Source organism: Gopherus evgoodei, chromosome 10 (assembly GCF_007399415.2).
Source record: "Gopherus evgoodei ecotype Sinaloan lineage chromosome 10, rGopEvg1_v1.p, whole genome shotgun sequence".
Classification (NCBI taxonomy): Eukaryota; Metazoa; Chordata; order Testudines; family Testudinidae; genus Gopherus; species Gopherus evgoodei.
The window spans coordinates 13,572,169-13,585,578 of NC_044331.1; the positions used below are offsets into that span (position 1 = coordinate 13,572,169).

The following is a 13,410-nucleotide window of genomic DNA, read 5'->3' on the forward strand; positions in this document are numbered from 1 at the left end:
ATGGCTAAAATGGCTTCCATTCCCACCATTTTATATGTTTCAAAGCTTAACTCTTGTAAGTATTCTAAAATTCAAATAGTTAGTTGGATAGCTTTGAAATATAGTGTGCCTTATGGGGGTGCAGGGTAGCATTAGTGATCCAAATTGGGGTCATTTGACCCCATGAGGTCCTGAGTTACAGCCCCGACTCCAAAAAATCAGTTTCTTTCTGCTGCCTTGTACTGTTAAACTGAGAGGTACTTATGACTAAGGCTTACAATTATGTCATGGAGGTCACAAAATCCGTCATTTCCAGAGTTGTCCGTGACAATTTCTGCTTCAGCCCTGGGGTCACGGGGCTGGATTTGTCAGCCAGTGGGGGCACCAGCTCTCAGCTGCCAGCCCTGGAGCTCTGAGCTGTATGTGGGGGAGCCCCCACAATGCCCAGGTGCCTGCCTGGAGCTCCAAGCCTCTGGAGCTCAGAGCAACAGCATGAGCCCCCGCAGGTCCCAGCTGTTGCAGGCAGCAGGTCGCCTCGGAGCTTCCAGGTGCAACGGCCCCTGGAGTTCCACGGGTAGCAGGCGGCCCCTGGAGCTCCCACCCATGAGGGCAGTGGGGGCCCCCCTGAGTTCAGAGCTGGAGGAGGGGGCCCCATCAATTCTCAGTTGCCAGTCCTGGAGCTCTGAGCCTCCACGGGCAGTGGGGCCCGCCACTCCCAGCCACTGTGAGCGTCAGTGGCAGTGGGTGTTGGGGAGCCCTCCCATTCCCTATTTTTGTCAGGGTTATTTTTAGTAAAAGTCATGATATTTCTGTGAATTTTTGGTTATTGGCTGTGACCTGTCTGTGACTTTTACTAAAAATTGGCATGACAAAATCTTAGTCTTCCTAATGACTGATGAATCAGACCTCGTGATGGCTGTGAATTCATCCTGTCATTAACATAACCAAACGACATGTTAAACACAAACCACCACCTAAGACCAAAGGAGTTTTGAACTGAATGGCCGGAGGTTGCTACAATTTGTGAATCATAAGTAATTATTTGAGTTTGAGAGGTCATGGGATCAAGGTATTTTGGGGGGAAAATTAGGCATGTGAGTGCTTCCTGGGAACGAAGGGGCACTGGGGTCGAAAAGTGGGGAAGTATGGGGAGAGGGGTGTGAGGTTGCAGTGTGGGGAGGTGCAATTATGGGGAAGGGGATAAATGGTGATGGTGGGGAGAGGAGAAAGGTTGGGGGCTCAGGTGAGAGGAGAGTGGCACCCTGAGCTCTGCCAGTGCATCCCAACTGTGCATCCAACCCCGCTACCTCTTCCAAAGTCTTTGGGGGAAAATTAGCTATGCAAATATTTCCCGGGAGTGGTGAGTGAGGGGAGAGGCATTTGGGACTGCAGTGAGGAGAGGGTGGTTACAAGAAGGGAGATAACTGCAAGCGGGGAAAGAGGTTGAGGGATCAGGTGAAGGAGGCTCGGGGGTTAGAGATAGTGGAGGGGTACTGCAGTGGGAAGGGGGCTGTTGGGGTGTGTGGCAGAGGGGAGAATAGGGGCAGGGGCACTTGTAAGTCTCACATTACCTCCTCTCTTGTGTACGTCCATATCTGGTGGGCTCTCATGCCTCTAGTGGTTCTAAGTCCCCTTTCTTCTCCCCCCCGCTCCCCCCCCAAGCTGGGCTATGGAGTACCTTCCACAGCCTCTCATACTGCCACCCATGTGTGGGTCAGGATCTAGGGGGCCCATGCTCGTCTACAGTCCCCTCCCCATCTTTCTCAGTTGATCCAAGATCTGAAGTCCTACCCATTTGAATGGGGAGCTGAGAATGGGCATACCATGTATATCATAGGCTCTAAAGAAGGTTGGGAACATTCACTAAGATGAGCGGAGTGTCCACCATGTGTCTCTGAGGCCTGGTCTACACTATGCGTTTAAACCGATTTTAGCAGCGTTAAACCGATTTAACGCTGTACCCGTCCACACTACGAGGCCCTTTATATCGATATAAAGGGCTCTTTAAATCGGTTTCTGTACTCCTCCCCGACGAGAAGAGTAGCGCTAAAATCGGTATTACCATATCGGATTAGGGTTAATGTGGCCGCAAATCGACGGTATTGGCCTCCGGGCGGTATCCCACAGTGCACCACTGTGACCGCTCTGGACAGCAATCTCGACTCGGATGCAGTGGCCAGGTAAACAAGAAAAGCCCCGTGAAATTTTGATTTTCATTTCCTGTTTGCCCAGCGTGGAGCTCTGATCAGCACGGATGGCAATGCAGTCCCAAATCCAAAAAGAGCTCCAGCATGGACCGTATGGGAGATACTGGATCTGATCGCTGTATGGGGAGACAAATCTGTTCTATCAGAGCTCTGTTACAGAAGACGAAATGCCAAAGCGTTTGAAAAAAAAATCTACAGGCTACGCAGTGCTGTGTGACAAGCGTAACGGGAAGCCAGAGACTCAAATGGACGCTCATGGAGGGTGGGAGGGGGTACTGAGGACTCCAGCTATCCCGCAATCCCCAGCAGTCTCCGAAAAGTATTTGCATTCTTGGCTGAGCTCCCAATACCTGTAGGTTCAAACACATTGTCCAGCGTGGTTCAGGGTATAGCTCGTCAATTTACTCCCTCCCCCACCACGTGAAAGAAAAGGGAAAAAAATCGTTTCTTGACTTTTTTCAATGTCACCCTATGTCTGGTGGTAGACACGATGCTGCAGCAGTGAAGAGCAGTATCCGCTCTTCTCCCCTCCCCGGTGGCAGATGATACAATATGACTGCTATCCGTCGTCACCATCAGCCCTTGCTTGATAACTGCTGAATACCCCTGGCTGGCCTCAGGGGTGCCTGGGTAAAAATAGGAATGATTCCTGGTCATTCCTAGTAGATGGGATAGAACGGCTGGTAACCGTCCTCATCATAGCAACTGGGGCTGAGCTCCATCAGCCCCCTCCCTTTCCTGTGTAAAGAAAAGATTCTGTACTGCCTGGACTATCATAGCAGCGGGATGCTGGGCTCCTCTCCCCTGCACCGCTTAATGTCCTGCCTGGACTGTCATAGCACCGGGAGGCTGCCTCCCCCTCATTTTATCTCACTAACAAGTCACTGTTTGTTATTCCTGCATTCTTTATAACTTCATGACACAAATGTGGGGGGGGGGGAACACTGCCATGGTAGCCCAGGAAGGTTGGAGGAGGAGGGAAGCAATGGGTGGGGTTGTTGCAGGGGCACCTCCCGTGAATGGCATGTAGCTCAACATTTCTGCAGGATCTGACATGGAGCAGCTATGCTCTTCAATACACTGGTTCTCTAGTACACTTGCCCCATATTCTAGGCAGGACTGACTCTATTTTTAGAAACCGTAAAGGAGGGATTGACCCCCATGTAGGGTCCTTGGAACCAATCCTGGTGAGAAAAGCCCCCCAAATAATTATCCATTTTCAAAAAGTTTGTGTGTTTTTTTTGTTCTGAACTAGAGATTAAACTTTTGCTCTGAAGTGAGACAAAATGGTCTCTGTTGATAAGATTCTACCCTAAGTAGAGCATGGCACCTGCTAAGTCTTGCGGGGATCCAAATTGTGAATAGTATTTAAGAACAGGTACTCTTTTTAGCAGATGTGCAGTCTGGAAGGATTACATCAATCAAGAAAAAAAAAAAGGGTTTCTATGCAACCACTTTATGCCTGCCTGTGTAGTTCAAGGGAATTGGCCAACCCCACTGCACCGGTGAATATCCCACCACTGACACTTATCGTCTGAGCTGTTGTACACCTGAACTATAGAGATTTAATAATGCATATTCCTTGCTACAAGCGGCCTCTGTTGTTTTGTGGTTTTATTTCATGACTAGGGTTACTGTAAACGCAGCAGGATAGTCAGCAGCTGTTGGATGGGGAGGAGCTGGAGACAGAGGACTTGGTGTATGGGAGTGGGATAGGAGAAGGAGATGGACTGTGGAGGGAATGGGCAATGAGGAAAGGTGGTAAGCAAGCCTTGGATTGATTGATTGAGAAAATCCTGTATTTTACTAGCCCCCAGGGGATGGTGGCAAGTGGCTACTTCTTGCTTTGGGGGCAGATTAATACAGTGTTTCCAAAGACACAGAGGATCTGTAATCCTCCTACAGGATGGCAGTTCAGCCCAGAGCCAGTCTCGAAAAGAACTGCATGTGCCATTTTGGAGCTGGATTGTACATTCAAATGCGTGTTTACTTAATACTGCAAATTAAATTTAAATCCTGCTCTTTTCTGAGTTTAAATATAAATCCATTCAAGCAATAGTCTTCAATATATCAAGTGGCTGGCAAGACTTAAAAGATCAATTTACTGTTCCCGGACATTTTGTTAATGTGGTTGAAGTGGATATACACGCAGAGATGGAGGGAGGGGCTGGTCTCATTTGTATGCACTCGAGTTCATGTTACAGATTTAAGAATTGTACAGGTGACTGATAAATCAACATGTACACTTTTTGAGAGTGTGACATACAGCACAACAAATAGTCATAATCTTTATTTCCCTCTTTTCAGAGTGCAGCCAAACAGCCAGAGCCTGAGCTGAGAACTTCAGAGGATAACTGCAACATAGGAACAGAGGTGGAGGGTTTTCTGGCTGCTGCAGCCCCCCTCTCGGAAGAAATGCCAACAGAAGGAAGCAAAGAATGCCCTCCTGCACTGGTTGACTTTGATGTGAGGCAGCTCTCAGCCCCAATGGGCCACAAGGAGAACCAGTGTGACAGTGGGAATTTGGAAGTGCTTAACGACACATCAAGTGATTTGTTGAGCCTGGCGCGTGTAGAGAACCCAGGGTTTTCCGATGAAAGTAAAAACACAGCTACGTTGAGTAAAAAGGAAGAGGAGGGGCCAGCCGCTATTGTAGACTCTGGGACTGTATCAGATAAAAATGACTGCACACTGAGCTCGGCTGCTGGAGTAAACGGTGCTGCAAGCCTATCCTGTGGAAATACAAATGAGGAAACCGGAATGACATCCACTGGAGTTGTTTTGAGTCAAGCCAGCCTGTGTAGTAGAGATAATACCCAACAGGAAGTGCAAATCGTTGAAGAGTGCACAACTGAAAGCTCTCTTCCTGTGCCTGAAGCTGCATGCAAAGCCCAGACGCCCTGGGAGGGTGTGGATGTGGCTATGGGCCAGGCAGAATGCAAGAACTGTACAGGGTCAGTGGATGCTGCTTCAATCCAGCAGCGTGTAGAGAATGGAGAGGATGAGACCTGGGGTTCAAAAACTTCAAGTCTGAAAGAGCAGCCCCCAGCAAGTGGGGAGTCATTCCATGCTACTGAGCCCTTTCTTGCAGCGTCACCAAAATCTCCAAGAAAAGATGGGGAATGTGGAGATGGACAAGAGATGCAGGCACAGGATAGTGCAAATGCACGTGTCAACAATGATATTATCCCTGTTGGCCATTGGGAGACAAGTAGCAGCGAAGAGAGTGGAACAGACCCAAACACCAAAAATGCAAAGATTGGTTTGGCAGCGGGCTTAGTCCAAGGTGAACCCCTTGTAACGCAGAGGCAGAGTATGGTTGCCAACACTGGAGAGGAGCTGCTGGTTGTGACTAAAATAAAGGTTTCAGAGAATGCATTGAAACATGAGCCTGTTGTTTTGGAAGTGAATAACAATAGTAAGAGTGGTGAGCAGGGCGTGCACGCGGAAGATGGAAACGCAGACCTTGGGCTGAATGAACTGGTTTTGAGTAACAAAGTGGAGAATAATTCTGAAATGAAAAACAGTCCCCTTGAGAGGCCTGGTCCGAGTGATGCAGAGACTACGTGCTCCCTTGAAAGCAGTAAAACTATTGCAATTGTAAATGAAGGCGAAGGTGACAGTGAAGCCCTTAAAACGATGTCACTAGGAATGGAAACTACTGGCAGAGAAAGCACAGATTCAGCAGAGGAAGGCCAGGTGTCTGCTGGCAATTGCCACCCTGAGAATCAAAGTGTTTTAAAAGGTGAAATGTGTGACAGCTTAAAACCAGACACTGCTTCAGCTAGCAAAAGTGAGCCTGGGTCACAACCTCCATTTGACGCAGGTTTGTCCTCAGCAGGAAAAGAGCCTCTGCAAAACCAATTGGTGGCATCAGAAAGCATTTCTGAACAGGAGGGGGCTGGCAAGCAAATCAAATCATTCTCATCTCCCTTATTTAAAGAAGATTTACAACAGGGACAGGCAATTGGTCAGGAGAGAGAGGCTGCAGTGGCACCTCCAGGACAGGAGGCATCTGTGCATGGTAATGATCCTGTCTTCTCTTCATGTGGCATGGGCACAGAGTGTATCCAGGATAATTTAATGGACACACCCTCTGCAATTCATAATAAAGGATCTAAACAAAACCAGGAAGTAGCAGCAGTAGCAGAGACAGCAGTGCTTGCTGAACAGGACAGTTCTGTGCATGGTAAGATACCAGCAGAAACTAGTTTGCCTAAAGACGGGGGAAAAGAGGGCTCTGATGAGCAAAGTCTGTCACAGCCGGCTGAAGAAAGTAAAGCTGAACCTAGTCAGGAGCTATGTGAAAGTGGGACACTTGGCAAAGAGAAGGGTTTGTCCGAGGAGCCTGCTTCTGCTGCTGTTGTGAAATCCTCTGTTTGCAGTCAGGGCGAGGAGTCTGCAGCGACTGACAGTAACGCAGATATTGGGCTGAAAGGGGAAATCTCCTGTCAGGAAGCAGATGACAATGCAACAGTGGATGCAGAAGAAAGTATTGTACAAGGGCCTGAATCAGAGTACAAATCGCTGGATGCGAAGAATGACCCTCCTCCTGACACAATGTTGAACCAAGAATGTGATCTCAGTCAGGGGGCACAGGGAGGCTTTCTGCAAAACAAAGTGCCAGAATTAAAGGAGGTCTCTGTTATGGAAGCACCTTCTGTTGCCTTTGAGAATAAGGCACCTCTAGGTGTAGCTGAAACATCCACAATACCAGGTGATCCAGAAGAGGAGGAGGATATGAATAATGTACTCTCCAGAGCATCACTTCAGCCTATTGCAGAAGAACCCCCCTGCGACAGCGACTCCAGCACTGACACCATTTGTTTGGCCAGTGAGAGTGAAGTTGGGTGTGAAGTTAAAGAAGCCCAGCAACAGGTCTTGGATTGGCCCAAAAAAGATCAAGAGGAGCAGAACAATGCCATGCTGGAAGCGTGTCTCTCACAGTCACAGCCGTACAATATAAATGGTGCTGGTGAGCTTACAGATGACGTGGGGGCAAAGAGCATGGTTCCAGAGGCTGAGGGCTCCTGGCTGGATAAAGTTGCCAGTATGGTGAAAAGTCCGGATGGATTTGTTCCTATATCAGAAACTTCTTCCATCCCTGAGTCTGCAGTTGGGAAGCTAGAGTGTGTACCTGTTGGGGTTCTCCCCCCATCTTCTCTCGAAGCCCGAGTGATTATGGGAGACGTCCTTAATGGAGATATGGATTTAAGTTTGCAGTTTGGTGAACCAACGAATCGGGGGGATGCAAGCTCAGAAGTGCTAGGATCTGAGTCTGTTACAGGTAAGCAAAATAGTGTCTTGTTTTTTTTATATAGCACCATATGTGCGCATGGCATTTCATATGCAAATAAAGGAAGAAGCTCTCTGCCAGAAAGAGCTTCCAACTTAAATGAGATTTATCTTTTTTAAAGAATGAAAATCAGGCCATGGTGGGGAGAGAAATGGGTGTCAGAGGCCAGCCCTGGGAGGGGAATCCTGCACTTGGCAAGTGCACATTCTTTTCCTGCGGAGACCAGAAATCTGAAATAGATATTAAAGGTTTACACTACAAGTACATGTTTCTAGGATTGCATCACAGTTAGGAAACAGTCTTATATTTATGCCAAAGTATTTTAGAGGAATCTTTAACATGTAAATTATGTTCCCTAGTAGGAAAGAAAACAGTTAAATGGGAGTGTGATGCTGAAATTTGCTGTGTGTTTGTTTCCTTCTGGGCCAGGTGTCTTAAGGTTTTGTGCTAACTTGACTCTTTCCTTCAATTCTGTCCCGTATTCTCTGCGAATTTGGAGTTAGAGTATAACCCGTGCTGTATTAAAGCTTCCTTACCGGTCAACTGGAACAGCTGTGAGTGTCAATCTGAACTGGGCAAAGAAGCTTCCTAATTGGTGGCATTGAGTCATTTAAAAAAGAGGGGGAGAGAACACATCCCTCCACCCACTTTTCCTGACTCTGAAGCCATCCTGGAGCGAAGCTGCAGTCTTTTCCACTGTATTTAAGCAGTGCTGGAATTCAAACGCTCATTACTTATTCAGTGCAACAAGCAAGGATGAAGGATCAGTGGGGACCTCTGAGTGATGTCATAGGAGATAAGTGACTGCATCAGGAGAGCTTTGGCAGAGTCAGTCTGTGTTCAACAAGAGCTAATAGGAACCGTCAAAAAATAAAAACAAAACAAAACAGCACCTCTTCCTCTGATAAATACAACAAAAAATAACTGACTTTCGGAGTCTTCCAGTCTGGACTGAAATCACAGGTGACATTTCTACTGAAGTGCACAGCTGGTTTGATTCAGGCTTTATATTATACCTGTTTAGGCAGCTGTTAAATGTAAACAGCTGACCTATCTCTGTGTTTCTCTTATTTAGTTATAAGGAATCTATAGGTAAGACATATCTTTCCTTTAACAAGCTCAGAACAAAAGATAATTCAGAATTCTAAAGAAAATAATATAAATGTAATGCATCCAGCAACCCCAGCCGTTTAGAGGTGGGAGCTGTAAAATCATAGAAATATGAGACTGCTTTTTACTGCATAAAGGGAAGAGATTTTGTCAAGTAGAGTTGTGGAAGGTGATTTATTTTAGCATTGACTGGAAGCACAATTGTGGGTACCTATTTTTTGGGGGTAGGGGAGGTGAATATTTTCTAAGTTTTGGTAAATTTGGGATTTTAAAGAGTTTTATTAGTCATAGTAATTTATAAGCTGCTATTTAACAGGCTGTTTACATGACTCAGAAAGCTCCTTTTAAAAAGAAACTTCTATTTTTGTATTGTGGCAGGTTGACATTTCAGTAGAATGGGAGTGGCTGTAAGTCAATACCTGGGAGTGCTAATTTCTTCTGGGAACTCCTTGGTTTTTGTCTCCTGCCGTCTAAGTCTCTGTAGCCAAGGTTTAATTCTATACCGCTGTTGGATATGCAGGTTTTTCATGCAAGATATCTTATAGAAATCCAAGAGACAAGGAATTACAGTGCAGTAAATTAGCACTCCTACTGAAAAATACAACTTGTGTTTTTATAAAAATGTTAAAACGTCATACTAAGCTGGGGTAGGGGAAAGGAAACTGGGATTTTGTTACAGATTTCAAAAATGTAAAAGGGGAAAAAACATACAAGGATCCAGCATATGTTTATCTCTTCTACCCATAAGAAAAACATGGTCACGATGTGAAGTGGCACAAAGGACAAATTAGGGTAGAATGGCTTCTCCCAGGGATTATTGGAACAATCTACAGAATAATGCTATGTGGGCACAGACAAAACATGGGTTTAAAGCAAAGGCCAGAAGATGTGTTTTCTGTTGTTGTTGTTGTGTTGTGCGTGTGCGTGTGTGTCTGTGTGTATATATATATATATAGAGAGAGAGAGAGAGATGGCATTTAAACGTTGTGTGGTAACTGCCCTACCTGGGTAACGTCTTGTCTCGTCAAAGGAGCAAATTACTAAGTACTGTGAGGTTTTTCAAGTTCACTTTGTTCTGAGTCAGAACTTATCTTGGCAAGTAGGGACGTGTATATATTTATTTTGCGGTTAGGGACGTAACTGCTGCTCAGCAGAAAAAAACAAAATCCTTTTCTGACAGACTTTGGGCTGGAGCCCTTCTGAGAGTAGAGGCTTGGTGGATACTTCGCAGAAACACACTCACTGGGGATTTTTTTTTTTCATTGTCATCGCTAAATTGTCACAGTTTCTGATATGCAATTGAAGGATTTTTCTCAGCGAGAGGGGCAGGGAAAGGATGCAAGACCATCTAGCTGTGTAAGTTTTTTTTAATTTATGTTAGCTGCTTCTGATGACATCACACTCTTTCATCTCATCCCCATGTCATGTGATCAGTTTAATAAGATTTAGAGTTCACCAAAGCAAAATCAAGTCTATAGCCAAACATCTTTTCAGGGCCTGGTCCTAAAGTGCAGTGAAGTCAAGGGAGACTCTCATGCCTCTTGTAGAAAGTCTTACGAACCTCATGCAGTACCTAAGGGTTGGGCTTTTTATTGAGCACTGAATTACCCCTGTGAAATGGGATTTTCCATGCAAGCTATTTGAATAGTGCATATTTGGCCTGACTCGCATTTGGGCAAGCAAGCAGTTGGGGTATGATGCTGAAGTTCGGACTCCCAACAGATAAGACGACACACATTGGCCTGGTTTCTACCGTAACTAAGTCACGAATAGCGTGCCTTGTTCTCTAGAGATTCCTCTTGAACAAATTGCACTAATGGATCTCCTGGCAGGTCCAGGCCTTTAGAGAGAATTTATTGGCTGGCATATGCTTAATTTCCATGAGTAGAATTTTACCATTTCTACTTTCCAGCCCCTAACCTCATCAGCACCACAAGGACAGAAAGATTTGGCTGTCCAGAAAGGTTTTCACTAGCATTTATTTCAGCAGGTAGGGTGGCAGGTTCCACTGGAAACCAGTTTTATTAATATTAACAATATTACTTAAAGTGCTCCATGCCTGAATGCCTCTGTGATGTATTTCAACACTAGTTTATGGGTTTGGGACATTCATTCTTAGTAGAAGTGCTTTGTTCCGGAAGTAAAGTGCACAAAATTGCTTCTTCCAAATCACATGCTGGACCAGTCCAAGTGATTATATGGAAGCCCACAAAGGGCAAAACCTGGAAGTCAGATTTGGCTGGGTTAAATTCATATATGTAAACAGTGCTCAGACAACGATTTGCAAAGATAAAGCCCTTAAATTATACATCTAGCCAATCACAGTTGTTACAAGTTAACAACAAAAATAAGGGCTGATCTTGCTGCCATTGAAGTCAATGGATGTTTAACTGTTGGCTTTAATGGGAGTAGGATTAGACATGTCCCTTTCCCTCTCTTCAGGATCTCAAAACACTTTACAAACAGAAATGAATTTATCATCACAACCCCACTGGGAAGGAGACAACTATCATTATGATCCCCATTTCTCAGATGGGGAAGCTGAGGCACAGTCAGTTTAAGCAACTTGTCCAAGGCCACAGAGGAAATCTGTGTCAGAGCCAGGAAGAGAACCCCAATGCCCAATACTGTGTTTTAGCAACAAGATTGTTCCTTCCACGCCTATACTTAAGGGGAACCTTCTTGCATTCATGATAGCAGCCTGTCTGTTCCCCCTAAACACAGTTCCTTCTTTATATGTGCAGCCTGGGGCCCCAGGGTGGCTCCCTTCCCCCTCTATGCCTGGGGGAGTTAGGGTGCACATGCTGGGCATTAACAGGCTGACATTTCTCAGGGGCCCATTCCTGCAGGATTATTATCCTTTCTGACAGCTCATTTCAAGAGTTTGTGAGGGAGGGTCACCCTTCCTGGCTGAACCCTCCTTCTTATCATAAATACATGATCACTGGCTGTTTTGCCAACAAACTGGTGTCCCCTGAGTGATTCTCGCATGTGCTCAGAACTGTTGCTGAATTGTCTCTGGGTTTTTAGTCGGTCCTGCTGTTAACAATCCATAAACTCATCAGGTCTTTCTATCAGATACCACAGCATTGTGTTAATTTGTAATTTATTTGAATTGCATAGCAAGTGGTGTGTAGCTAAGTATCCTTAATGCCCTTAAGACAGACTAGCATGCACTATCAGTGCCAACTACTTTTTTCAGTGGTTTTAATTTAGATGGAACTGTGGTTTCCTACTGCATCCTTTTGTACAAATGATCCGCTACAAATTGTCAGTTAAAAATTCTTTTGATTCTTATAGTGCTCAGTTACAGATGGCTAGGAGAAGACTGATGTGCCTAGTGGTTAGAGCAGGGAGACAGGGGTGTTGCCTTCGGTCCCTGGCTCAGCCACTGACTCACTGACACTTCAGTCAAATCACTTCACCTCTCTGCACCGCTGTAGAATGGGAATATTTATGTAACTTGCAAGGGGGCTAGTGAAGCAAGGGGGCTAGTGAAGCTTCATTCACTGTCTCTGAAGTATTTTGTAATCCATGGCTCTTGAGAAGTGGAAATTGGTTTTAGATTTACGTCCTGGTCTGTGTAGATGTCACAAGACAAAAATGGTTATTTGAAGTGGGAAAGGTGCAGAGAAAGAAAATGCTGGTGTAAATGGTGATCGTTTAAGTTTTACATGTAAATTTGCTGAGAAGAGAGAACAGTGGGGACACAAAGTTTCTCTTGTGTTCCATCAACACTATTACCAGAAAAAAAAAATGTCCAGACAGTTGCCAAATTTGGATGGAGACTGACTTGCCTTACTACTCTCTGGCACCTAATCCACCACTTCAGGTTAAGGAGAAGAAGCATGTGTTGAGATGCTGGCATTGCATTAAACACTTGAAAGTTTAAGTCTCCATGTTATGGTAAAGAGTCATAGAAGAGTAGGGTTGGAAGAGACCTCAGAAAGTCATCTAGTCCAACCCCCTTCTCAAAGCAGGACCAACCCCAACTAAATCAGAGACAAACAAATATATACTTTTTTGATCATACAGCAGGAATAATGGAAGTCAAGTCTTCTTTGGTGTAAACATATATATAAAATATAACCTAGATTTCAAGCTTCACATAGAGCCATCTGTCGAAGTCTAGTCCTGTGGTTTCTGTGTGCTCACTGCTGTTTCGTAGTTTCCTTCATTCACAGACACCATAGTTGTAAAATTACTAATAAACAAGCAGCAAAGTCAGGAATGAAACCAGCTGTTGGAAGGAAAATAACGCCTGTCAAGTTTTTTAGAACTATTTGGATAAACAGAGAAACAGCCGCCTTGGGGAAAGTTTGTTTAAATCTACTTTGCAAACCTTCTGTCCTTACAGAAAAGCTGGAGATGAAAACTGAAGATGAGGTGGATTTTTTGAAAGACCTCAGAGAGCATGCAGTTTCTGAAGGAACAGTAAGTGTCATTTTTGCATCTTTATCCTGTACGTTGCAATGCTTTCAAAAGACATGTCTCTGCAGCTGTTGATGATCAGCTGGGTTGCTGATTTCTTTTCCACAGCGGCTGTGAAGCTAAACATAAGTTATACATTGTGGCTTTTCTTTTTAACCTTCTAAAAATAGCATTGATTGTTAGTCCTCCTTATTTTTTAAATGGTATTTAGTTTAAAATAAAAAGATGATAAAAGACAAATTAAAAGATCAAAGGCACAAAAAGTTTTGACGGTCTCATAACGTATGATAGATAATTCAGGTCTGTTGGTGCCCCACAATATGAGGTTGTCCAAAGTTGAGGTGGTCTAAAGGGGAGGTGAAAGATTCCCTCCTCCCCCTACAATAT

General features: G+C 45.0%; 1 protein-coding gene across 9 annotated transcripts in view; it reads left to right on the forward strand.

The window, feature by feature from the left end:
* The window catches only part of AKAP13 (A-kinase anchoring protein 13), a 332,046-nt gene that overhangs the window by 175,115 nt on the left and 143,521 nt on the right, over positions 1-13,410 (forward strand). For all 9 annotated transcript variants that reach the window (XM_030577586.1, XM_030577582.1, XM_030577585.1 and 6 more), the window contains 2 exons: positions 4,494-7,473; positions 12,950-13,026. In XM_030577586.1, the coding sequence (XP_030433446.1) occupies positions 4,494-7,473; positions 12,950-13,026 (3,057 nt within the window). The remainder of the gene's footprint in view (positions 1-4,493; positions 7,474-12,949; positions 13,027-13,410) is intronic.